This window comes from Oncorhynchus masou, chromosome 12 (genome assembly GCF_036934945.1).
Source record: "Oncorhynchus masou masou isolate Uvic2021 chromosome 12, UVic_Omas_1.1, whole genome shotgun sequence".
In the NCBI taxonomy this organism is placed as follows: domain Eukaryota; kingdom Metazoa; phylum Chordata; class Actinopteri; order Salmoniformes; family Salmonidae; genus Oncorhynchus; species Oncorhynchus masou.
The window spans coordinates 41,914,101-41,937,384 of NC_088223.1; the positions used below are offsets into that span (position 1 = coordinate 41,914,101).

The following is a 23,284-nucleotide window of genomic DNA, read 5'->3' on the forward strand; positions in this document are numbered from 1 at the left end:
ATTACCCCAATTAAGACCACATTCTCACTAACAAGGATGAGCTGTGCAGGTTGCAATGAGCATATGTATATTAGAAGTTATTTCTGAATTATTCCTTGAATTCACCATAGGGCCGAGGTACCTCTTGGTTGGTTCTGATCAGGGAATTGTTACACTTAGTGACCTGTCATGTTTCTTTTTTTTCCATCTTCCCTTTGTCCAACAGAAACATCTTTGACACATGGCTGTCTGTCTGTCCCACTGAAGCCTTTGAACCCCATCCAATTCCTCGGAGAGTAAACCAACAAGTTCCAAGCAACTGAAGTCACATCGCAACAAATTACATAAATAGAGGAGAGAGAAAAGAGTGAAATCGATTTGAGTCCCCTTGAAACGTCCTCTCGAAGCGACCACAGAATGGCGTGGCCACCTCCCCGGTCGGGGCCCTTAGTGGCCCTTGTGGCCCTCCTTTTCCTCGGTTTGACTTCCAGCATCCCGTCTGGCCCGGCCTCTGATACCTGCGCCACCCTGGAGCAGAGCCGCTTCTTCGGGCTGTTCTCTTCGACCGCCAACCTGCCCTCCACGCCGTGCTCCTGGACCCTGCAGAACCCAGACCCTCGCCGCTACACCGTCTACATGAAGATCACCAAGCCCAGCGACTCCTGCCTGCCCCGCCAGGTCAAGACCTTCCAGTTCGACTCCTTCATCGAGACCTCTCGCACCTACTTGGGTATGGAGAGCTTTGATGAAGTCGTCCGATTGTGCGACGCTTCAACATCTATAACCTACCTGGAGTCTAGCAAGCAGTTCCTGCAGCTCCGCAAGGTGGCGCCAAGACACGGCCTGGAGATTGTGGAGGGAGAGAGCAGCGGTGAGTTCAAGGCCGAGTTCCTGGTGGTGGGCAAGAGGAACCCCAGTATGCCAGCCTGTCAGAAGCTGTGCCAGTGGCTGGAGAATTGTTTGTCCACCAGCACTCATCCCAACCCCTGCGGCATCATGAACACCCCCTGCCAGTGCTGGGAGACCCCCGTCAGGAAGCCCGGTGGCTGCTACCGTGGAGGCGTCTACCTGGAACAGTGCATCCCAACCCCCAGAGACAATGGACGTGACATTGTACGTGACACCGAAATCATAAGTGAGTAGAGTTACCACCACCTAACTGGCTTACTGTGTAATGCTCAATGTCCACGAATCCACTTGTCTGTTTTTGTTTTCCCATCCAATAGAGTCTAGACTAGATCTCTGTCTGGCTGATTGGAATCATGTTCCCTTGGAAGCACAGCCTCCCCATGCTGACTCAAACTAATCAACCCTCCCCCCGTTAATGATCTAAATTCTAGAGGTATAGAGAACGTGAGATTCTGATGAAGATGTGCTCTTTGCTGCCCCAGTATCATAAGGCATAAATGAAGGGTGTTAGGAAGAGACTGTGCCTCCTTAAGGTCTAAGTGGTCAGATTGCTCCCACTGCACAGTGTTAGCTCGCCATTTTGTTTTCATGGATGGCGGACATGTTTGCTGGCTCTTTGCTGGGGGATTGAGGGATGCAAAAGGCACACACACAGTATACACAAAGCCATCACAGCTAGCTGGCACAGGAAATCGAATCCAATCACTTGCAGTAACCATAGCAACACGCCAGCCTTGCACACCGTGCTTTCCAGGGCGCTGGAAAGCAAACAATCATTTCAAATGAAAAACTTTTATCTGGTGTGGTTCCCTCACAAAGAGCTGTCCTTGTGCCTTTCCCCTTAGCTCTCTGACAGGCACAGTAATTTCCCGTTCCAGTTTTTTTTTTACATCGAAATCCTTGAAAGAACATTTACAGTCTTACTGAACTGTAGCAATTGCTATATCTACAATTCTGAGCGGTAGGGCTTTTTAAGAAAGAGTTAAGCTCCATCCACATCTATATACCATCTTCAAGAAGGATGTCTCTGGACTTGTGTGTGATGCCATGTGTCTCATGTTTTTCTCTTCTGCAGAGGGCTGGAATGGTTGGGGCCGCTGGTCTGAGTGCAGTATGGAGTGCGGGGGTGGAGTCCAGGTGCGCAGCCGAGCCTGTCATCCAGAGGATAGTGTGTGTGAAGGCGTGGTCGAAGAGGGGCGGGCCTGCAACCCTCAGCCCTGCATTGGTGAGTCTACCTGTCAATCTAGCTGTCTAGTTGTCTGTAATGTCTAACCTACTGTCTGTCTTTGTGTTGATCTGTTTGGAAGCGGCTTGAGTTTCAGCTCACTAATCATCGTTTACCTCCCAAGGTCAAGTGCGTGCCCGTAGCCAAGCCCTAGCTTCCATTGTTGGCCTGAAAAGAGAGAATGCTGATGTTCCTAGCACTGGAGTCGTGGCCCCTCAAACAGGTGAGACACACATTCTGGTGATAAAGGATACAAAATCCAGTTTTGGAGATAGTTGGAGAGGTGTTTACGATAGTATAATACATTTAAGAGACCGGTAGATCATTTGCAGTTATGTCATGTATAGCTTAGCGCTACCATATAAGTTGTGTTACGGCCGCCGGACCTTCAGCTCTGACTCTTTGACCCCTGACCTTTTGTAGTGGACGCTGCTGCGGTTGCAGATGAGTGGTCCCCCTGGAGTGTGTGTTCAGTGAGCTGTGGAGAGGGCTGGCAGGCCCGCTCCCGTTTCTGTGTTACGTCCTCCTACAGCACCCAATGCACCGGCCCCCTCCGCGAGAACCGGCCCTGCAACAACACCATGGTCTGCCCCGGTAAGTGGTGGCTCATTTACCGGGGGCCGTGTTTAGGGTGGTGTTTAGGGTGTGTGTGTGTGTCTCTAGACAGGTTGGCAACTCTGGTCAAAATCACAACTCCACCTAGTGGATAGCTCGTGAAATGGTCCCCTCCTTGAACTCACAGTCAATAACCCAAAGACCCTACAACTCAGTTACTTATGAATAATTCATGTTCATTTTGAGTGCAAAACCATCACGTTAAAAAAAAATGTATGATTGGTGACATGGTCTGAATTTTTCCTCTTGTTTTCAGTTGATGGAGCTTGGGACGAGTGGTCCCCATGGAGCCTGTGCTCTTCCACCTGCGGCCGTGGTTACCGTGACCGCACCCGCACCTGCAAGCAGCCCCAGAACGGAGGAGAACCCTGCAAGGGACCCATCAAACAGACCAAGTTCTGCAACATCGCAGTCTGCCCAGGTTAGCCTTATTACTTACTTAATTGTGATATATGCCACTTAGCTGACTCTTTTATCCAAAGCAACTTACAACAGTGAGTGCATGCATTTAAGTATATGTGAACCTAGCGGGAATTGAACTCACTACCCTAACTCTTAAAGAGCATATCTTTGTCAATGGGTTGGCTTTGTCACTGACCCCTGTGGGAAGAACTCTGACTGACTAAGAGACGTTCACTTTCAAGGCTTCTCTCTTTCCTCCTTCTTGACTTCCTACCCGTTCTAACTCACATCTAAAATCCCTTAGTGATGGTGGTTATCGTGGGGTGTAAAGTGTTGGTTTGGCATCACATCTGACGTACTGTATCTGCAGAACAAATACCTGCAGGGCTTAGTCATGGGCTATACAGGCAGTGAGTCATACACTCCTCATGGTCATCCTCACCACTCTCACTCTCACACACACACACACGTCGGAGCTTCAGTTCTCTCTCTGGTGATACATACACACCGCCCACTGGCAGTGAATGGTTCGTCCTCTTCTCTCTCACCTGAATGTTTAGTCAGTCTGATACTTACACGTTTTCTAATTAAAATAACAATGGCTTTATATTTTGCAATTCCGTTATTCACTTAGCACATAGCTGATTGTCTGCCGCTCCTCAATACTTCGGAGTTAACTCATTCAATCTGCCTGGCCACGTAGTTTCATACTGTGGACAGCAGATGGCAATATGCACCACCAAGAGATGACCGCTGTAAATGACTGTCCTTACTTTTGGAAAATCCCATTTCTACCACTGGACTTGGCAGTGGTGAGAGATCCATATAGGCTGATGGGATCACTTAATGAGGTGAAACTCGGGGAGTGATGGAATCCGACGTCCTCCAGAGGCTCCTAATTAGGCCTGCCATCCCGTGTTGGGAGACATTGACTGCATCTTAAATGGCTCCCTATTCCCTGTATATAGTGCACTACTTTTGACCAGAGCCCATGGGATAGCTATAGGGCTCTGGTCAAAAGTAGTGCACTATGCAGGGAATAAGGTGCCCGTTGAGACACAACCATTACAAAAACAGGCCCATCATCTTTCTTCCCATATGACACATAGTTGTAGGCCCATGTTGACCTCCAATGAGCGAGCAGACATTTTTCTCCCTTTAAATACAGTACACTTGATGAGGTTCTCCAACGACTGGAGGGTTTTGTGTGTCGTTTGAGGAGGGCAATTGGTTGGGGAGGCATTTAGAGTTAGAGACACCTGCAGTGGTGCATGAAGGGCAAACGAGAACAGAAGTTGAGCTTTCACTGCTGCTCAGTCTCAAAGTAGGACATGTTGAAATGTTAATAGCATCTCTGTGCCATGATGATTACTGGCCCGAGGCTTGACGGTGTCCTAATTCTCCACCTCCCTCTCTGGTTCCCTCTAGTGGACGGTGCCTGGAACGAATGGTCCGGTTGGACCACCTGCTCCGCCTCTTGCTCGAATGGCACCAAGCAGAGGACACGTGAATGCAACGGACCGTCCTACGGAGGCTCGGAGTGCCGTGGTGATTGGCGTGAGACCAACAACTGCTTCCTGAAAGATTGCCCAGGTAGACAGCTAGCACCACCAAGTTTGTAATGGAGACCTCTTTTGTCATAATAACTTGTCAAGCACCCTTTTCCAGGCGTAGTCTATGTGTTAAAGGCCAGTATTGGGCCACTATGGCCAGTAAAAGGCCACTATGGCTACTGGTCAGTCTGTCGAAGGTCAGGGGAAAACATTTGTTTGTCTCTCTCTAGTTGATGGACGCTGGTTATCATGGAGCTCATGGGGAAGCTGCAGCAAGACCTGTGGTGGAGGAAGCCAGCAGAGACAGAGGATGTGCGAAGGACCTTACTTTGGTGGAGAGCCTTGCCCTGGAGAGAGAGGAGAGCTGAGACGCTGCAACGAGAAAAGATGCCCAGGTCAGTGAGTCGAAACAACATGGCTGACATGTGGGCTGAAATCAAATTCAGTGGTTCAACACAAAACAACAGTTTTCTAATGCAACTTGACCAAAGACAACCAAGCAATACTTTATTCAGTCCAACCAAATATGCAACCAAGTCTCCTTCTCTTCTCTTCAGAACCCCATGAGATCTGTCAGGAGGAGACCGACGGTGATGTTGTGTGGAAGAGAACCCCAGCAGGAGATATGGCAGCTGTGACCTGCCCTACAGATTCCACAGGTCAGTACATTGACACATGTCGCCCATTATTCTTAAAATATATACATGTAATAAGTAATGTAATCATCCCTGTGTATGATCATGCTGACCTCCGATACTCTGTCGTACACACAGGCTTGACCTTGCGCCGATGCACCCTTGGCGCTGTAGGCCTTGCTTATTGGGAGAATCCGACCTACATCAAGTGCATCTCCAAGAACTACCAGGACATTTCCACATTGGTAAGTTGACTAGACCAGAAAGGAGTGTCTGGAGATGTATCTTCCAACAACCGTGCTAGTTATAGTTAGTTATGATCGTCTATTGTTGTTTCACACAATTAAAGTCATAGCTACAAACCATTAGAGATGGGGCTCACTACAATGATAGATACCTAATATGAAGATCGTTGAAAACACATCTCCACAACCTATGATTTCCCGGCAGTGTACTCAACTCCGGAACTCGAAGCAAGTTCCACTGCGTTTTTTCATTGTTCCCCTCTAATCAGGGACTGAAACAGACCTGGGACACCAGGTGCTTGCAATTAAATATGTAGGGTCGGAGTTGAATGCCCTGAACTAGAGTGTGACCTCTCTATTTACCCTCCCGTCCTATAGGCCCAGGATGGTGTTGATAAGGCTAAGAAGGGCTTGATGGCTGATGGGATTTCTGAGGTGATCTCCCGACTGAGGGCCACCTCTGATGAGGGGACCAAGTACAGCGGAGACCTACTGTCCATCATGGATGTCCTCAGGAACACCACTGAGATCTACAAAGGAGCTGGATACAGCCTGAGCAATGCCGATGTGGAGGTCAGTCCGAAATACTGTGTTGCTTTTGAATTAAGCATTGCAAATAAAATTGCAGTGTGTATTGTCACTCACACATTATAAGCTATTCCTTTTGCCATTGTGTTATGTTCTGACACTCCTCCAGGCAAAGTATGATTTGGGCTTGATCAAGTCTAACACCTATCGCTCATATCTCCTCTTCTACAGAACTATGCCCAGACAATCAGCAACTTACTGAAGGAGGAACATCATGACAAATGGGAGGAGGCACAGATGGTGAGTGACAAGTTCTGAGAGCAGTGTATTTAGGCAATGCAACATGTGAATAGGTGCGAGTGGATGATTGTGTCACTGAGAAAAAGAGTGGTGGAGAAAGTTTTTCATCCTTTGTCAGGTTTGTGTGAGAGATGGAGTGGGGGAGAAAGTTCGGTCTGTGAGGGCGAATGGGGGAAAAAGTGGTAACTGGTGGTACCTCATTATCACCCCCCCCCCCCCCCAAAAAAAAACATTCAGTTCACTACCGCGGAAATAATAGGCTCCTTAGTAAAAAAAAACAGGACACAGAGAAAGAATGGGCAAAAATGTGAGAGAATTGATTAAAAGGAACAGAACATGTGTCATTTCAATCCTCACCCCTTGACTTCCCTCACACCACCCCGTACTGAAGATAGTGTTAGGAGCATTTTCAACATGTTATACTCTGAATTCTTTTCATTTCTCATGACATGTTGCTATATGTTGATTTTGTTACTTTAAACCCCTGTTCAAATGAACTTTGACCTCCAGCCTCATGGATAGGATTAGTCCGGGTATTATTGTAATAGATATTGTGTTCTCAATAGCCTACTTGGTTAGATAAAAGTAATACATATATTAGTATGGAAAACTCCAGTCACTAATCAAAAGGCTCCACATTCAGGGAATAACAATTTGCTCGTCAAATTGAAGATGAACTGATTACGAATTAGCCGTGTGTCAATTCGGGGCAGAGAGAAAGAGCAAGGCAGACAGGGAGAATCACAACGCCCACTCTCCAATCTGTGCGTCTCCATACCAACCCACAGACCATGGTCGTTGTAAAGAAGGGACACATACACAGACACTGTACAATATGTATTACACAGATATACACACACCTTTCGCCCACATCGCTACAGTTCTGCGTCAGAGAGGCGCAAGAGCCCTCCCTCCCGTCCACAGAGAAGAGAGTGAATCAACAGCCTGCTGCCTGATGCCCATATATGTCCCTCCGGAAGTTAGGAGGCTCCACAGTCGATGATAGTGCTTTTCACTGCTCAGGAACATTGGTATTGTGAAAGACTAAGATATAGTATGAAAGGCATTACATATACAGTGCGGTATAAGGCCTATACGTTCATTGTTCCTCTTTATGCTCAGCATAGATAAGCGATGCTATGTAAAACAAATAGTCTCCCAGCCAGCCAAACTGGCATTGTAATAGTCACGCAATTTCAACCGGACAACAACAAGTTCTGGTTGTAAATTTGTTGTAATGACGTTCATTCAACCAACTTCAAACAACCCCTGGATGTTTCTGGTTTTCCTTTATCTAAACGTATGGTCTCCCCTCCTCTTTTCTTCCTTCTCGCTCTCTCCCTCCCTCCACTTAACTCTCCTCTAGATGGGCGCTAACGTCAAGGAGTTCTTGCAGCTCGTCGAGGACTTTGTGGACATGATCGGTATGCAGATGAAGGACTTCCAGGACATTTATGAAGTCACAGAGAATATAGGTGAGCCCCTCATTTCTCCTGGCAGGAGCTCTCTGCTCTGACATCCCACAGTGATTTGTCTTTACCTTTTATCCGGCCACAGAGTGCATCAATCTTAATCATGTCACCGAAGAGAGGTTCTAGATTAACAAGAAAAAATGTATCTGTTATCACTGTGACATTTTGGCAGGCCCATTAGTAGCAATCCATCTTCAAGATAGTTTTGTCCTATAGCAGCTGAAAGATGTCACAAATCTAATCAAATACAATTTTATTTGTCACATGCTTAGACAACAGATGTTGGCTAATAGTGAAATGCTTACTTAGGGGGTCCTTTTCCAACAAAGCAGGGTTAAAGATTTTTTTTTTAATGAAAAGAAAAATGAAATAGTGACACGAGGAAAAAATATACAGTGAATAACTAATACAAATAATGAGTGAAAATAACATGGCTACATATAGGGAGCAGAAAATAACATGGCTAGTAAACAGGAAGTACCAATACCGAGTTGATGAGCAAGATGCAAAGATACAAAGATAAACCCCATCCTGCATGTTACCAATTACATGGGAGGAAGCTAGAATCCGATTGGGTTTTACATAAGCTCTCAGTGAAGGCACATACTGTCCAAACTGTAGAACTCACACTTATTTCTTGCCATGACGCCTTGACTATAGCAAAGCTGTCATTCACAATCCCAGTTCACACAGGATTCAGCAGCAACTCCTCCAGACAGTTAAAAGAAATGATGTGTGACGCATGAAACCATAGCTGTCCTCGGCTCTTCACTTACCAGACCCTAAGGGAGTCGCAGTATCCTATACACACCATGTATTCCAGGGACACTCTTTGACACAACACCTTCCATCACTTTTTCTCCTCTCCAGTGTTGAGCATCCATAAGCGCCCCACAGCCATGACCACCGACTTCACCTTCCCAGTGAAAGGATGGAGAGGCATGATGGACTGGGTCAGGACCTCAGAGGAGAAGATCACCGTCTCCCGTGACGCTCTGTCCATCGACCAGTCTGGTGAGAATGGCATACATACTGTATTTAAATATTAATATTCACAATCACTGATGCATGCATGGTACAGATACACATGCGTGTACGTATTTGTGTGAAGAAACCGGTTTTGTTTTACTGTCTGCTATCGTTCTGCGGAGTCTCAAAACACCTCGAAGCTCTCGCCTGCTCTTGTTGACACCCACTGTTTTCTTCTCTCCTAGTGAATAATAACAATAACAATTGTGTATTTGTGTCTGTGACAGAGGGCACCACTGCATTTGTGACCGGGATCATTCTGTACAGAAACCTCAGCTCCATCCTATCCTTCCAAAGGTAAGACTTTCCTACTGAATGACTCCTACTCTATTCTAGCACACTTTTACAGTGCCCTCTTGATACACCTTGGGGGAAGGTAGACTTTCCTCCATTGAAACCCGGGCAGGCACGGGACTGATTTACAGGCATATGGTTACTCACTGTACAAACCCCATTCAAACCATTCTAGCATTCCCCTGAAGTATTCGCCGTTGATTGGCAATTTATCCCATCAAACACTGGAAATGCTCCGACAGCACATTACCAGTACTGTGCTTTTGTTTGACCAAATGTCCTGTCTCTTCTCTCCTCAGTAACAGCAGCGTACTCAACTCGAAGGTAGTTACGGTTGTGGTCAAGCCCACCCCAGGTCTGCTCTCCACCCCAGTGGAAATCGAGTTCCCCCACCTCCATAATGTAAGTTCCCATCGGATACCCACCTAATGGCCCTTTAGAACTACAAGTCCCCGAAGGGTGTTGTCGTTGTTTTTATTTTATTTTAAACAAGCAGCAGTATGTTAAGTCGCATGAATAAACCTTGCGTCATTGCGGTAATGAGGAGTGGACGTTTTTAGTGCCGTAGGTGAGGTTGGGGGGAAAGAAACGTCAGATGGTGGTTAAGCGCCATGCTGTTGCATCTCATGCATGTGATAATAGATTGTCCAATTGTGCATCCCACGCATTTCCTTTTCCTTAGATCCTTACCCCGCCTTTTCTATTTTTTTTCCCAGGACACCATCAATGAAACGTGCATCTCCTGGGATGAGAGTGAAACGTAAGTGGTGACTAATGTTGTTTACATCCCGTTTGTCTATTCACATTCATAAATATCCATATTTTCATTATTCTGTCAACCCATTTGGTGATAGTTCATTATTCCAGAAAGCTCAAAAGGCATTACTGCTTCGATCACTTGATATGAGCATGAAACCCTTTAGCTATATAAGTCACTGTGATGCAGTATTGTTGCAACTCTTGTAATGTCAATCATCTGGACAAGCAGGGACAGAGCATCAATAGATTATGTTGACATGACCCATCTCTCTGGGCTTTAAGGGTAACAGCCGCTCTTATCCTCAGAGCCCCATGTGACACCTTTCACTGATCAACAAGTCATCTGGATCCATTCATACCCCACTAACTAGGCAGGGACACAACACAGAGGCAAAATTGATGTAAAGTTTAATTCCGAGTATAGCTAATCATCCAAAGACAATGGCAACTCTTCTTCTCCCATCTCTCCCGTGTCCATTTTGTCATTTTAGAGGTTAATAGATGTTAACAGGAAGTGACACATGGACTTAAAAAAAAAGATGTTTAGATGCATTTTAATGCATCCTGAATACCCCCCGCTGTTCAACTTACCCCCAGCTCTGGATCACCGTGGGGCATTGGGTGGATCCTAAATGGCACCCTATCCCCTATATCACACACTACTTTTGACCAGAGCCCCATAGGGAATAGGTTGTCATTTTGGAGGCAGCCGTACTGTGCCCTCCTGAAGCACAGGTGGGCCATTTGCATTTAGATAGATTTGTACACTTGTGGAGCTCAGATAAGCACTGCAATGCATTCAACTGAGGCCCCGTCCACATCCGCATCCCTTCCCTTCCCCACCTGAGAATAGCAGCCCAAGAGAAGAAAAAAAGAGGTAGAGGAGAAAATGTCATTCACTCATACACTTTTAGAAGGGAGAGGGGTAGGACAAGGGAGGCTATACGTGCCTCCAGCCAAATTAGTTTCATTTTAGACAGCGGATGTGATTAATGCCTAGATGGAGGGAGGATAGGGTGAAATGGTAGAGAGGGACAAGCCCTGGATCAGAGTTTGGGTCAAATTTTACTTTGTGGAGGAGCACTTGTTTGGTTTTGAGGCAGGCTCACTGGGGAAATGCCATTACTCTACATGTCTATTCACGCCCAACTGTCTATGCTATGCTACAGACACACAGATTGAGGCCAAGTGCTAAGCTAGGCTATTCTAGAGTCAGTGTCCATCTCTCAGTGACATGCTATTAGCATTAGATATTAGACTAATTCCAAGCTAACATACTCTGTCTGATCCCTTTTCAAAGCTACACAGTCAGATATTGCACAGTTACACAAACCATACCAAGGAACAATGCCTAGTCTCCCCTCCACTTCCCCTCACAACTTCTGACCCATCTGAGTGATCTGAGAAATCGAGCACGCAAGCAGGCATTAAACTGTACTGGCAGCAGAGCAAAGCCTCCTCTCCAAGTTGACTTTGCTGTTGACTGCAGTGACTCCTGCTATTTCCTCATCGTCTCCCTTCGATGCTCGACAGTGTGTGGACTAATGTCGGGGGGTTCAATGCCTCACTCAGGGGGGGGGGTTCAATGCCTCACTCAGTGCAGCCAGGTAACTTTATCCCCATAACCACTCGTTCATGATGTGGAAAAGGGATTGTTGCCGTCTTAAGATTGTTGATTACAATGTATTTTAATGGTCATTGATGACAAGATGTTGCCCTTTGTCCCCATACCTAAAACTGGATATTCTGGGATAGAAAATCCATAGTGGCCATCTTAATAACTGACAGTTAAAATTATACACAGTAGATGTTCAAAAGGTTTAGAGAAGACCCTATGGCAGTCTTAGAGGTCATGCGTGAAGCGATTCCCATGCCCACACCATAAGGCGATGCATGGTTTAGCAGAAGGGCACCAGTGGAATCCATCATGTTTCTTACTTTACTCATACTTTTGAGAAAGTGTGCAAGAAAAATTGTATTCTCATTTACAACCTCCTCTTTCAGTGTATTGACTGTATGCTTGTTGGGGATATCCAGTGTCCACCATCTCATATCTAATGCCTCTTGGGAAAGATGGTCAAGAATATAATTTAGACAGATTCTTGTTTATGTTTTTGGTATAGTATTAGCAGCAATAGTGTGTTCATCCCATAGCAAGGCTGCCATTTCAAGTGTTAGAACTACAATTACACTCATAGTTATTATAACAAAACTGTTTTTCTTGTGAAAGCAACAGGTTAATTCCTATATCATTTCTGTGTAATAAGAATTTAGATTTGGATAAAAACTCACACACATACCACGTATCTTATCAATCACATATCAGATATATGAATTCCTCTGCATTTCAAATTACCATGCAAAACTGAAAGACCTGTGATTTGCTATTACAAATATGCCGGTCATATTTTACGTGGTCTTATTATAGACTAGGCTACAATGCTTTTTGGGGGGATGGAGAGGTTGATTTGAGACATTTCTCAGATTATGTTTCCTCTCTCATAACCCGCTGTTCCCTTTCACTCTCGCCCTGTGCAGTTCTTCGCTGCTTGGATCTTGGTCTGCGCGTAGCTGCAGAGCGGTCGCCGTTGATTCTTTCAGAACCAAATGCGTCTGTGACAGGCTCTCCACCTTCGCCATTTTAGCGCGGCTGAACCCTGATATGGTAAGTGTTGCGCTTATTTACCTTGTGTTCCTTCAATGTTAACTGTCGTTATGTGTGTGTGATGGAAGAATTCAATGTAAACAGTAGACGTTGTTTTTCGAAAGGCTCGGTTTCGCGCTGCCAGCCTCCCCCTCTTTGTCTCTGTGCAGGTGCCATTGACCAAAGATAGGGTTGATAGACTGGTGATTTGAATGGTCAGACAAATAACTGTGCAAGTAACATGTCGATATTCGATACGAAATGCCATTTCTATCAAAATAACGATCGATTAATGTTAGGCTAATAATAGCCCTAATCGTTACATTTTAATGATGGTTTTCAACTAGACTCACTGTCTTATTCAAATATGTGCAAATAACATTCCCGTGTGTGCATTAATAATCGGAGACAATTCTGTGTCATTCTTATCAATTGAATGAAATTGATAAATTAATGTTTAAAAACATAAAGCTAAATGGTTTCGTTGTGACCTACAAATAGAGTGAATAGCTACAAGAGTCACTTGAAAAATCATATCAGAAATGTGTCTACATTTGTGCTTTAAATTTATTCTTTCCATTTGATCAAGATTATTCATTCATGCATTTTGGGTATTCAAATTCATAGGGGATTGCATTGCATAGTTTTCACAGCATGCATTGGCTTGGTGGAACATATACTTTGATTAGTGTATTCATTCTATCAATACTCAAAGAGCTCTATTGCGCAATGGCAAAGTGTAATTTACCCCAGTTAAGATTGTGCCTCCATAGCAGTTCACTCTCTAGTTGCCCTGGTAACGACTTCTGCTGCGCAAACTTGGTCTGTGTGATTTTTGCTAACTGAGATATTGAGGGGTCAAAAAAACCCACCATGACCAAAACCACACTGACAATCAACAGATAGGACAGGCTATTACAATTCAGAGAAATGCATGTTTTGTCTCAGATCGGCTTAATTGCACATAGGATTACCTTCCATTCCCACTGCAAACATCAGATACTAACCTGTAGTGGGCTCAGCATAATATATACAGCAGATATACAGCATGTCAAAGCCTATACAAATGCACAGTCACTCAGTCAGTATGCTTGGACTGCACGATTCTATTGCATCCAGCAAAAGTTGCTGCCAATCAGAACATAAGAGATGCAATCTGGGCTTTGTTTGTCTCTAGACCTGTTGTCATCGATTTGTGTTGTCTCTGTTGGCGGTCTGGAAAAGAGAAAGGTAGCTACAGCGCCCCCTGTGTTTGTGAGAAGACAACAAAACCAGCCACCCCTACCTGACCCCCATAGTCGACGGCCAGCTGCGCCAAACATTTCGCCTGCCAATACCTCTGAATCCTCTATTACACCCCCCCCCCACCACCCCCCACCCCCCCATCCTCCTCCCTTCCACCCCACCCCTACGGGTCGCATATCAAGTCTCTCTGAAAAATGCCAAAGACTCTGGCCAATGAGAAACGAATGTCTGGTTGTGCGGTTCCACCCGCCCCACCATCCTTTGATGTGTGCTGTAGACATTTTCAATACTGTCCCTCCGGCTGCCAGCTGTATGGGAGAGGAGAGAACAGCCAGACACTGCAGTGTTTCAGCTCTCATTTGATAAGGTCTGCTCCCTGGACCCTGCACCAACTAGAACGTGTCTTGGACACATGGTCAAAGAGGCAGGAGTGGCCCACCTAGTTAGTCAGTGGAGAGAACCTTGTCCACCGGACCCCAATTAGAGCGGTGCGCACTGGGTAATCAACCCTTATCACAAATGAAAATGCACACTTAATAGGCACCATAAAGGACTCTTTTTTTTCTCCTGTCCTGATTTTAGGTTTATGAGAAAATGGGAACTTTGGGATTCCTTCAAGGGCAAAAGCAAAACATGGCTCACATTTAGATCAAACTCGCTGGATTACAGTTTCACTCAGTAGCCCATGGCGAAAGGCAGCATCAACCCAGATAGACAGACATATAGGGAGGGAGGCAGTGAAGCTAGCATACTGCTGCCACAGTTCTTTTTCTCCCTGGCATTAGCAAACGGCAGTTCAGCTCACCCCTCCGCTCTCTGCCATCTGGTTTGGGAGCCTCTGATGTAGTTGGATAGATCTGCTGTGCTAATTTAGCATTTGGCTGCCGTAGGCCCGGGTTTGCCAGCTGTGCTGTGATATGAGGTATGTCCACGCAGAGAGCAGATAGCGATATAGACGGCCCTCCAAGGCACCGCATTCATCCCCATTTTAGCCTCTCGGGCATTATCTGCAATGCCAAAGCGATGTGGCTCTTGTGGTATTTCCTATGCTACAGACACAACACTTGATGGGTTTATCATAGAAATCCATTGGAGGGCGTAGCCAATTTCACTTTCCTCACACCTCAGGTTTATCACATTTGAAGCATTGGTTTAGCTTTTTTTCCCCCTTCCTCGGCAATTAACTTGCCCCTTAGCCTTTCCCACCTCTTTATAAGTGCCACAATTCCTAACCCCGATCAAAACGCCTCATTAGATTCTTCGCCTGTGAAGGCTTCTACATTGGGCGCCTGAACATGGTTTGCCCGCGTCTCATTTGCACCACAGTGATGCAGATTAATCTATGGTGTTAAATTAACTCAACCCCTCCAAAGTCTATTCAAAGCACGGGGACGAAGCCCCAGCCAATTAGCTGGTGGGAGTGGGTGGGGGGAAATGGGTCCCTCTCATCAGTATTGGCGCCCTCGTAGCCCCACAGGTAAGTCAGCATCAGGACTAACAGGGTGCGAGACCTCTCCCGTGTGCCCGCCGCTAAGGGTTCAGTGTGCCAGGTCTGAGACACAGGTGGGCACTAGTAGGGCACTAAGCTGCTGTCAGAAGCGTGGGAGGTGATAACCTGTCCACTCCTACAGGGAGGGGTAACAAGACACTGGGCACACACACACAGACACAGTAAATATCCCCTCATAGAAAGGCACCGCGGCATATAAATCCATGCAGATATCAGCTTGTAAAAAAGGCCCGGGATATTTCTCCCTCTTTCTCTCTCTCCCTCTGCTTAGTAGCGGGAGATATATGTTCTGTATCCTCCATGCCTCATTTGCTGGTTCAAAAGCTCAATGGGAAAACGCAGTGACCTCGGGCCGAGTCTTTGGCTCGCCGCTCCGTCTTTCTGACACGTTCACCTTGGGGTCACCTTGGCTTAGCCGTGGCCTAATTGTGCCATTCAGCTGTCTGCCCACAGGGAGCCGTCTGCTGTTACAGATAGCGCAGCAGAGAGTAGACTCACTGCCTGTGTGTGCGTGTGTGTGTTTTCATGTGTTAGCCTTTTTTCATGTGTGTGTGTTTGCTGGTGTGCAGCGTAGTAAGGGAATCTATTGTGTTGTCTTGTCTCCTCTCTACAGAACATGGATAAGAATCTTCTTCCCTCTGTGACGCTCATCGTGGGCTGTGGGGTCTCCTCTCTCACCCTACTGCTCCTCATCATCATCTATGTCTCCGTCTGGAAGTAAGTGCCCCCTGGAAGCAAAACCACTCTTACACATTTCACGTCTTTGTGTGCGCAACACGCTTTGTCTTCCCCACCGTCCTCACTCTCTCCATTTCGTCCTCCAGGTATATCCGCTCGGAGCGCTCGGTGATCCTCATCAACTTCTGCCTCTCCATTATCTGCTCCAATGCCCTCATTCTGGTTGGACAAACCCAAGCTCGCAACAAGGTATGGCACAATTCTAACCAATCCCCTCTTCTTTTTCCTTCTTCTCTATGGCTATGACCTTCTCTATGGCTTTGACCTTCTCTATGGCTTTGACCTTCTCTATGGCTTTGACCTTCTCTATGGCTTTGACCTTCTCTATGGCTTTGACCTTCTCTATGGCTTTGACCTTCTCTTTGGCTTTGACCTTCTCTATGGCTTTGAGACCTTGGAGATTAACCGCACCACTGACACCATTTTTCTCTCACTCTCTTTCTCTCTTTCCCTCCTTCCTTCAGGTGGTGTGTGGAGTGGTGGCCGCCCTCCTTCACTTCTTCTTCCTCTCATCTTTCTGCTGGGTGCTGACGGAAGCATGGCAGTCCTACATGGCTGTCACGGGCCGTCTGCGCAACCGCATCATCCGCAAGCGTTTCCTCTGCTTGGGCTGGGGTACGTACCATAATAAATGGTTTTCTGTCTGTCTGTCACTCTGTCTGTATTGCTGTCCATAGAAATATAATTGCTAGAATGTTACTGTGTCTATGTGTCTGTCTTTCCTCTTCCAACCATCTTTGGACATTCTAGCTGTACGTTTTCCTGTATTTCTGCCATTTATTTCTTGTTCAATCCTAACTCTGTTCCTTCTCTCCCCCTCTGTCTTATAGGACTCCCTGCTCTGGTGGTGGCTGTGTCTGTTGGATTTACCAAGGCTAAGGGATATGGCACCGTCAACTAGTAAGTTGAACCTAAATCTGTTTCTTCCCCCCCCCCCCCACCTCTCTCTCTCCTTCTTCCCTCTGCTCTCTCTCTCGCGAACTCCCTTTCTCCAGCTCATGTAATAATTGCTCTTGTTCTGTCTGTTCCCTGTAGCTGCTGGCTCTCTCTGGAGGGTGGACTCCTCTACTCGTTTGTTGGGCCCGCTGCTGCTGTTGTTCTGGTATATATCCCTGTATATCTAAAATGATTTCGAAATACATAAAAAATACTTATTAATGAATGCTTTACCATGCATTCTCTTATGACATATGGTAGTTAAACCAATTTCTAACCATTGCTAGCCATATTGTTCGCCATAGCTCATTGCTCACTACAATTGTCTCACTCATTGTGTCTTTAACGTCTTTTGAACAGGTGAACATGGTAATTGGCATCCTGGTCTTCAACAAACTGGTGTCCAAGGACGGCATCACCGATGTCAAACTGAAGGAGCGAGCGGGAGCATCACTGTGGAGCTCCTGTGTGATTCTGCCTCTGCTGGCCCTCACCTGGATGTCCGCTGTCCTGGCCATGACCGACCGCCGCTCCGCTCTCTTCCAGATCCTCTTCGCGGTCTTTGACTCCCTGGAAGGGTTCATAATTGTCATGGTGCACTGCATCCTGCGTAGAGAGGCAAGCACAACATTTTCACCTTGGAAGTTATTTTCCTACGTTTTGGTTTGTATTGAAGGGTGTTTCCGAATGTAGCTGACTGTTTGGTCATTTTGACAACTATTTTCATAGGTTCAAGATGCAGTGAAATGCAGAGTTGTTGACCGTAAGGACGATGGCAATGGAGATTCTGGCAGTTCCCTCCAAAATAGCCACCACACCCAGCTCATGGTGAGTGTCTTTGTTTATGCTTATAATGTCGGAATAACATAGTTATGAATGACTGAAACTTGTGTTTTCAATGTAAAAGTACATACACTTTCGATCAGTACTAATGAAACCATCTCTTTGTATTTTGTTTTACAGTCTGATTTCGAAAAGGATGCTGACTCCAACAGACCTGGTGAGCCTCTTTCCTTCCATTACTCTCCTAACCATTTTTCCATTCACTTACTTAAATGCCCTTTCATTCGTGGAGGTCATTTGTTTTGTCCATTTGGAATGAAGATATTTTAGAGGCAGGTTGCTACTTAAGGAAAACATTTCAGCACTTTGATTACTTCTAAATATATTATTTACGTTTGACCATCCTTTCAATAAATGTGAATCAACAGACATGCCCAGCATCATTTTATTTTCAGTGCACTCTCTTACCTATTTGCCCCGACCCTCCTCTCCATTCCAGGTGGCATGAACTCCTCCTGTGAGGAGAAGATGCCCCTCCCACCTCAGCTACCCCTCCCCATGAGCTCCAACTTCCACACCCTGCCCTCCCACACCACCAAGGCCCACATGCAGGCCGTGCCCGAGTACTCCAGCCACACCCTCACCCTGAAGAGGGAGAAGACCCGGCTGCATGGTGGCATGGACCCGTCCTCCTGCGGGAAACCCGTCTACGTGTGCGAAGGCGAGCTCTTCCAGCAGCTGGACGCCAACCTGGCGCGTGGCCAGGCGGAGGGGAGCTGCCCCGACGGTAGCGGCTACTTGCTCCTGCCCAACACCACCTCCACCCTTCGCAAGGCCAAAGAGGACCCGTCCAAGTACAACATCAGCGTGGAGCAGCTTCCACAGACCAGGCTGGTTCATCTCAGTGGGCCGTTCGCTGAGCCCCAGGCTGCCTTCGGACTCAAGACGCTACCGTCCGACCGGGTCAGCGTATCCTACTCGGAGAGGGACTCTCCCGTCCAGAACATCCACAACATGTCCAGCGAGTCTCACATCACCCACAGCAGCCTGGGAGACACCTTCGACTCAATGAACTCCATGATGTCCAAGAGCGAGACCATCTCCACACTGTCCATGAGCTCCCTGGAGAGACAGAAGTCCCGTTATGCTGAATTAGATTTCGAGGTATGTATCATTATGTAACCAAGACAACGTTGTTATAGAACAAATACTGTATTATCATGTTAATAGTACATCTGTAAACTTGTAATAAACATGGAATAACGTCAAAGAGTTGAATGTAAGCAATCTCAAGTGTATATTTGTATATTAATCAATAATATGGATAGAATTCATCAGTAGGAAATTACATTTGTCAAAAAAGGGGTCATTTTGTGCCATTTGCTGACTTATTATTCTTATTCCCATGTGTCCTGTAGAAAATAATGCACACAAGGAAACGTCACCAAAACATGTTCCAGGACCTCAACAGGAAATTACATCACGCTGAGAAACAAGACAGAGAGTCCCCTGCTTCAGACAGCAAGGTAAATAATCCTATAGACATCTATTTTACAGTGTACACACAGATTCACATACAGTTAATTGAATTTTTGTTTAAATGCCGCAGAAAATAAATGGGCAGTTGCTCGGCTAGACAACATTAATAGAGAACGAGAGAGTCCATTCCAAGCAATGCAACATCTTCAATCATCTTTGTCGTGCAGACATGCTGAGTCTTTATTTACATACGAGTATTGTTCTGGAAGAAAACCTGACCTCAGCCAACCATATTGACCTCAGCAGGTATTGAAAGTGTATTTAGTAGTCTTTTAAGAATGTTGAAATAATGATGTTTGTTTTTTTTCTAACAGTCTGTGAGATGGAGTGTGTCCTCTGGAGGAAGTGACAAAACAAACCACAGCGTGAGTCCTATTACCCATACTGGTCTAACTGACTGAATATGCCTTTTCTGGCATTGTAAATAGGGCATACTCAACATTGCAAGGCTTCACTAGCTCCCCAGTATGAGAGGAACAGTTTATCCACATTACGCAATCATATTAGCATTTTTAAGTTACCTTAAAGGTTGTTAATGGCAAGCCGATTGACAGTTGTTTGGATCAAACAAAGAAAGACTACAATGACTGACCGTTGATCTGCCTATCAACCAAATTCCCAATTTTCATTACAATATTAGGTCCAGCTTTATTTCATTGGACTATCCCCAAATCCAATTTGGGCCCATTGATGATACCAATACTCATGGCCTTTTGTTGTTCACCTCTTCAGGACAAGCAACTGCCACAGGTGGAGAGACCCTGGGAAGGTGTCCAGAGGACCCAGCACTCGCCCCCCGCCTGGGTGCGGAAGGACCTGGAGCCCCTGGCCGCGTCGCCCCTGCATATGCAGCAGGTGGAGTGGGAGAAGGCTGGAGCCACCATCCCAATGGTCAGCCAGGACATCATCGACCTGCAGACGGAGGTCTGAGAGGAGAAGCCTGAGATTGTTCCTTATAGTTCCACCTCAGTCACCTATTCTATTGATTGGGGGAGAAGAAGAGCCATGGATCCACGTGGATAGAGTTAGAGGAAGCCAATAATGAACAGGTGAAGAGTGGAGGGGGTAGAGAGAGCTGAGAGAGTGCTGAACCCAGAATCCATGTCTTCAGACCCTTAGCAAGAGAAAGATGGAGAGATGGAAGGATGGAGGCTATTGTGTTGTGCTGTGGAGATTTGTTTCCCAGCAGGGACTTGATAATGAGCAACACTAGAGAAGCACTGTGATTCTGACCTGCGGTTAGTGTCAGGTAGTGACGGATGGTTCCATGGTTCCAAGGACTGGTTCTGTTCGCAGCCCGACCACTGAGAGGTTTCTTACCGCCTGGACTCAGGAGAGGTGTGGTCGACATGGTTAAAATGCAGTCAACGTGCCCCTTTGACTCGTTTTAAAGCGCCGGGTCTCACTTTACCCGGGAGCTCCAACCGAACGTAACATTTGTACGCTTGTGTTTGTGGCCAAGGCATCTTCCAAGTTAGCTAGGACAAGGCAAGAGGAGCGGTCTGGACTCCCTTCAGACTTGGGGTCTGACTCAACGCGGTGGTTTATCAATCAATGCTTGATCCTGCTTACAGAGCTGAGAATTATTCTTATTATCATTATCATGTTGTTATAGTATTATGATTCTCATTCTTCTTCTTATTATTATTGTTATCATTATCATGTTATAGTATTATGATTATCATTCTTATTATTATCATTATCATGTTGTTATATTATTATGATTCTCATTCTTATTATTATCTGTATTATGTTTGATTGTTTTAGCATTGATTTGAGTTTATATCTTATTACTGGTGAATTTACAGTTTTTTGCACTGTATATATCATTAGGCTCAAATATTTGATTTGAATTGGAAACCCAAAAAAAGGACTGCAAAGCATTGGGACAGCCAGCGTGGTGGTGGGAGCACAACCCTGGTTCTGCCAGCATTCTGCCTCCGCGGCACATGACATGACTGGAAGAACAACCAGCTTTTTTTACAGGAATAGCAGTGCATTCTGGGAACTGCTGGGTGGCATCATCAGGAAGTGGTGGACAAAGACCACCTGATTCCCACCACTCCTCCTCAGCTGGCGGCAGAATGCAGGCTCCTCCGGGTTCATAATAAACAAGAGCCCCCACCATGAGATCTCGTTTCCATCCTGCTACGCACACAGCCTTGCAGACAGAAGCCCAGAACTAGAAGCCGTCGGGCACTTGCCAAAACGACATGACTTCACTTCCGCAGTGCCAGCTACTAAAAGACTTCAACACAACATATGTGTTTTAAAACCATCAGTGTGAAACTCGTGCAAAATGATGGGCGCTTGATGCTCAAGCAGGACTGATATCAGGATTATAAGGCCAATTTTTCTTAAGATGTTTCAATACTCTTTTATAACGTGTTCCTCCCATTTACAGAGCATACAGATACTTTATTGTATAACAAATCTGTATTAGTAATGGAACTCATTCATTCAAAAGAGGTTTGGTTGTGTTCCGAGTGGAAGTGTAAGACTACAAATTATTTGGAGGTCTATGATTGGTAGATTATTGTAATTCTAAAAAACAGACGTTATATAGAATTAATAATAGCCTATAAGAATATATCTAAAAAACTGTGCTTCAGGATAACGGTTTTGATTCCATACCTCACAGTGTGGAATAACTGAACCTCATGTCTTCTGTAATAGTGTCTTGGATCATCTTGTCATATTACCCTACAGTATGTGCCCAAAATCTTTCCTGTCCCCTATTTCTTCCTTCCTAGACATAGCGCCCAATACATACCCCCCCCCGAGTTACTTGTATCAAATACCCATTTGTATCTACACTTCCCCTTAGTTTTTTTGTTAGAATACAACTTTTTTTGAGTTTCTCTTGTTGTAAATGTACAGTTTTCAGAGCACAAGATGAATGTGATTTTTGTTCTAATAAAATTAAAACATATCTATATGAGCTGTCCTTGTTAATACCTGAAATGATGTTGGCAATGGCACGGTCTTAATTATTTACCAGGATAAATTAAATAATTTAGCTGGATCTGACACTCCACAGCCCTTTACCTGTACTGCATATTCACTCACCCCTAAAACAGCAGGGTGATATGGACAAAAATACATGTTATGATATGTTGACTGAATTATCATATCGACAAATAGAATGATACACAGCCCAGCTCTGACCCCTACTACTAAATAGTTCATCTCTTCATCTCATTTGGAGAGTTGAACTGTACATTTCAATGAAACATGGTGAAGCCCCAAAATTGCCCTTGCTAGAAGCATGTGTTTCAGACATAAGGAAGTGGATGGCTGCAAACTTTCTACTTTTAAACTCGGATAAAACAGAGATGCTTGTTCTAGGTCCCAAGAAACAAAGAGATCTTCTGTTGAATCTGACAATTAATCTTAATGGTTGTACAGTCGTCTCAAATAAAACTGTGAAGGACCTCGGCGTTACCCTGGATCTCTCTTTTGAAGAACATATCAAGACCATTTCAAGGATAGCTTTTTTCCATCTACGTAACATTGCAAAAATCAGAAACTTTCTGTCCAAAAATGATGCAGAAAAATTAATCCATGCTTTTGTCACTTCTAGGTTAGACTACTGCAATGCTCTACTTTCCGGCTACCCGGATAAAGCACTAAATAAACTTCAGTTAGTGCTAAATACGGCTGCTAGAATCCTGACTAGAACCAAAAAAATTGATCATATTACTCCAGTGCTAGCCTCCCTACACTGGCTTCCTGTCAAAGCAAGGGCTGATTTCAAGGTTTTACTGCTAACCTACAAAGCATTACATGGGCTTGCTCCTACCTATCTCTCTGATTTGGTCCTGCCGTACATACCTACACGTACGCTACGGTCACAAGACCCAGGCCTCCTAATTGTCCCTAGAATTTCTAAGCAAACAGCTGGAGGCAGGGCTTTCTCCTATAGAGCTCCATTTTTATGGAAC

The 23,284-nt window shown here is 45.5% G+C and overlaps 1 protein-coding gene across 1 annotated transcript; it reads left to right on the plus strand.

Moving 5' to 3' along the window:
• Window positions 1-255: 255 nt before the first annotated feature.
• On the plus strand, window positions 256-22,115 carry LOC135549108 (adhesion G protein-coupled receptor B1-like). Its single transcript, XM_064979162.1, has 29 exons — window positions 256-1,114; window positions 1,964-2,113; window positions 2,238-2,336; window positions 2,537-2,707; window positions 2,985-3,149; window positions 4,559-4,723; window positions 4,914-5,078; window positions 5,241-5,342; window positions 5,457-5,563; window positions 5,942-6,136; window positions 6,323-6,391; window positions 7,758-7,866; window positions 8,734-8,877; window positions 9,120-9,189; window positions 9,486-9,588; window positions 9,903-9,946; window positions 12,484-12,610; window positions 15,958-16,061; window positions 16,169-16,271; window positions 16,547-16,697; window positions 16,913-16,982; window positions 17,118-17,184; window positions 17,379-17,636; window positions 17,748-17,846; window positions 17,982-18,018; window positions 18,301-18,965; window positions 19,220-19,327; window positions 19,655-19,705; window positions 20,073-22,115. Exons 1-29 carry the CDS (start codon window positions 397-399, stop codon window positions 20,268-20,270), a joined length of 4,614 nt encoding a protein of 1,537 aa, XP_064835234.1. The 5' UTR covers window positions 256-396; the 3' UTR covers window positions 20,271-22,115.
• The last annotated feature ends 1,169 nt before the right edge of the window (window positions 22,116-23,284 follow it).

Coding starts and splice junctions, on each gene's coding strand:
- LOC135549108 (XM_064979162.1), top strand. CDS start 397: ATGGCGTGGCCACCTCCCCGGTCGGGGCCCTTAGTGGCCCTTGTGGCC. Junction 12,611..15,957: donor CGCGGCTGAACCCTGATATG/GTAAGTGTTGCG, acceptor TCCTCTCTACAG/AACATGGATAAGAATCTTCT. Junction 16,062..16,168: donor ATCTATGTCTCCGTCTGGAA/GTAAGTGCCCCC, acceptor TTCGTCCTCCAG/GTATATCCGCTCGGAGCGCT.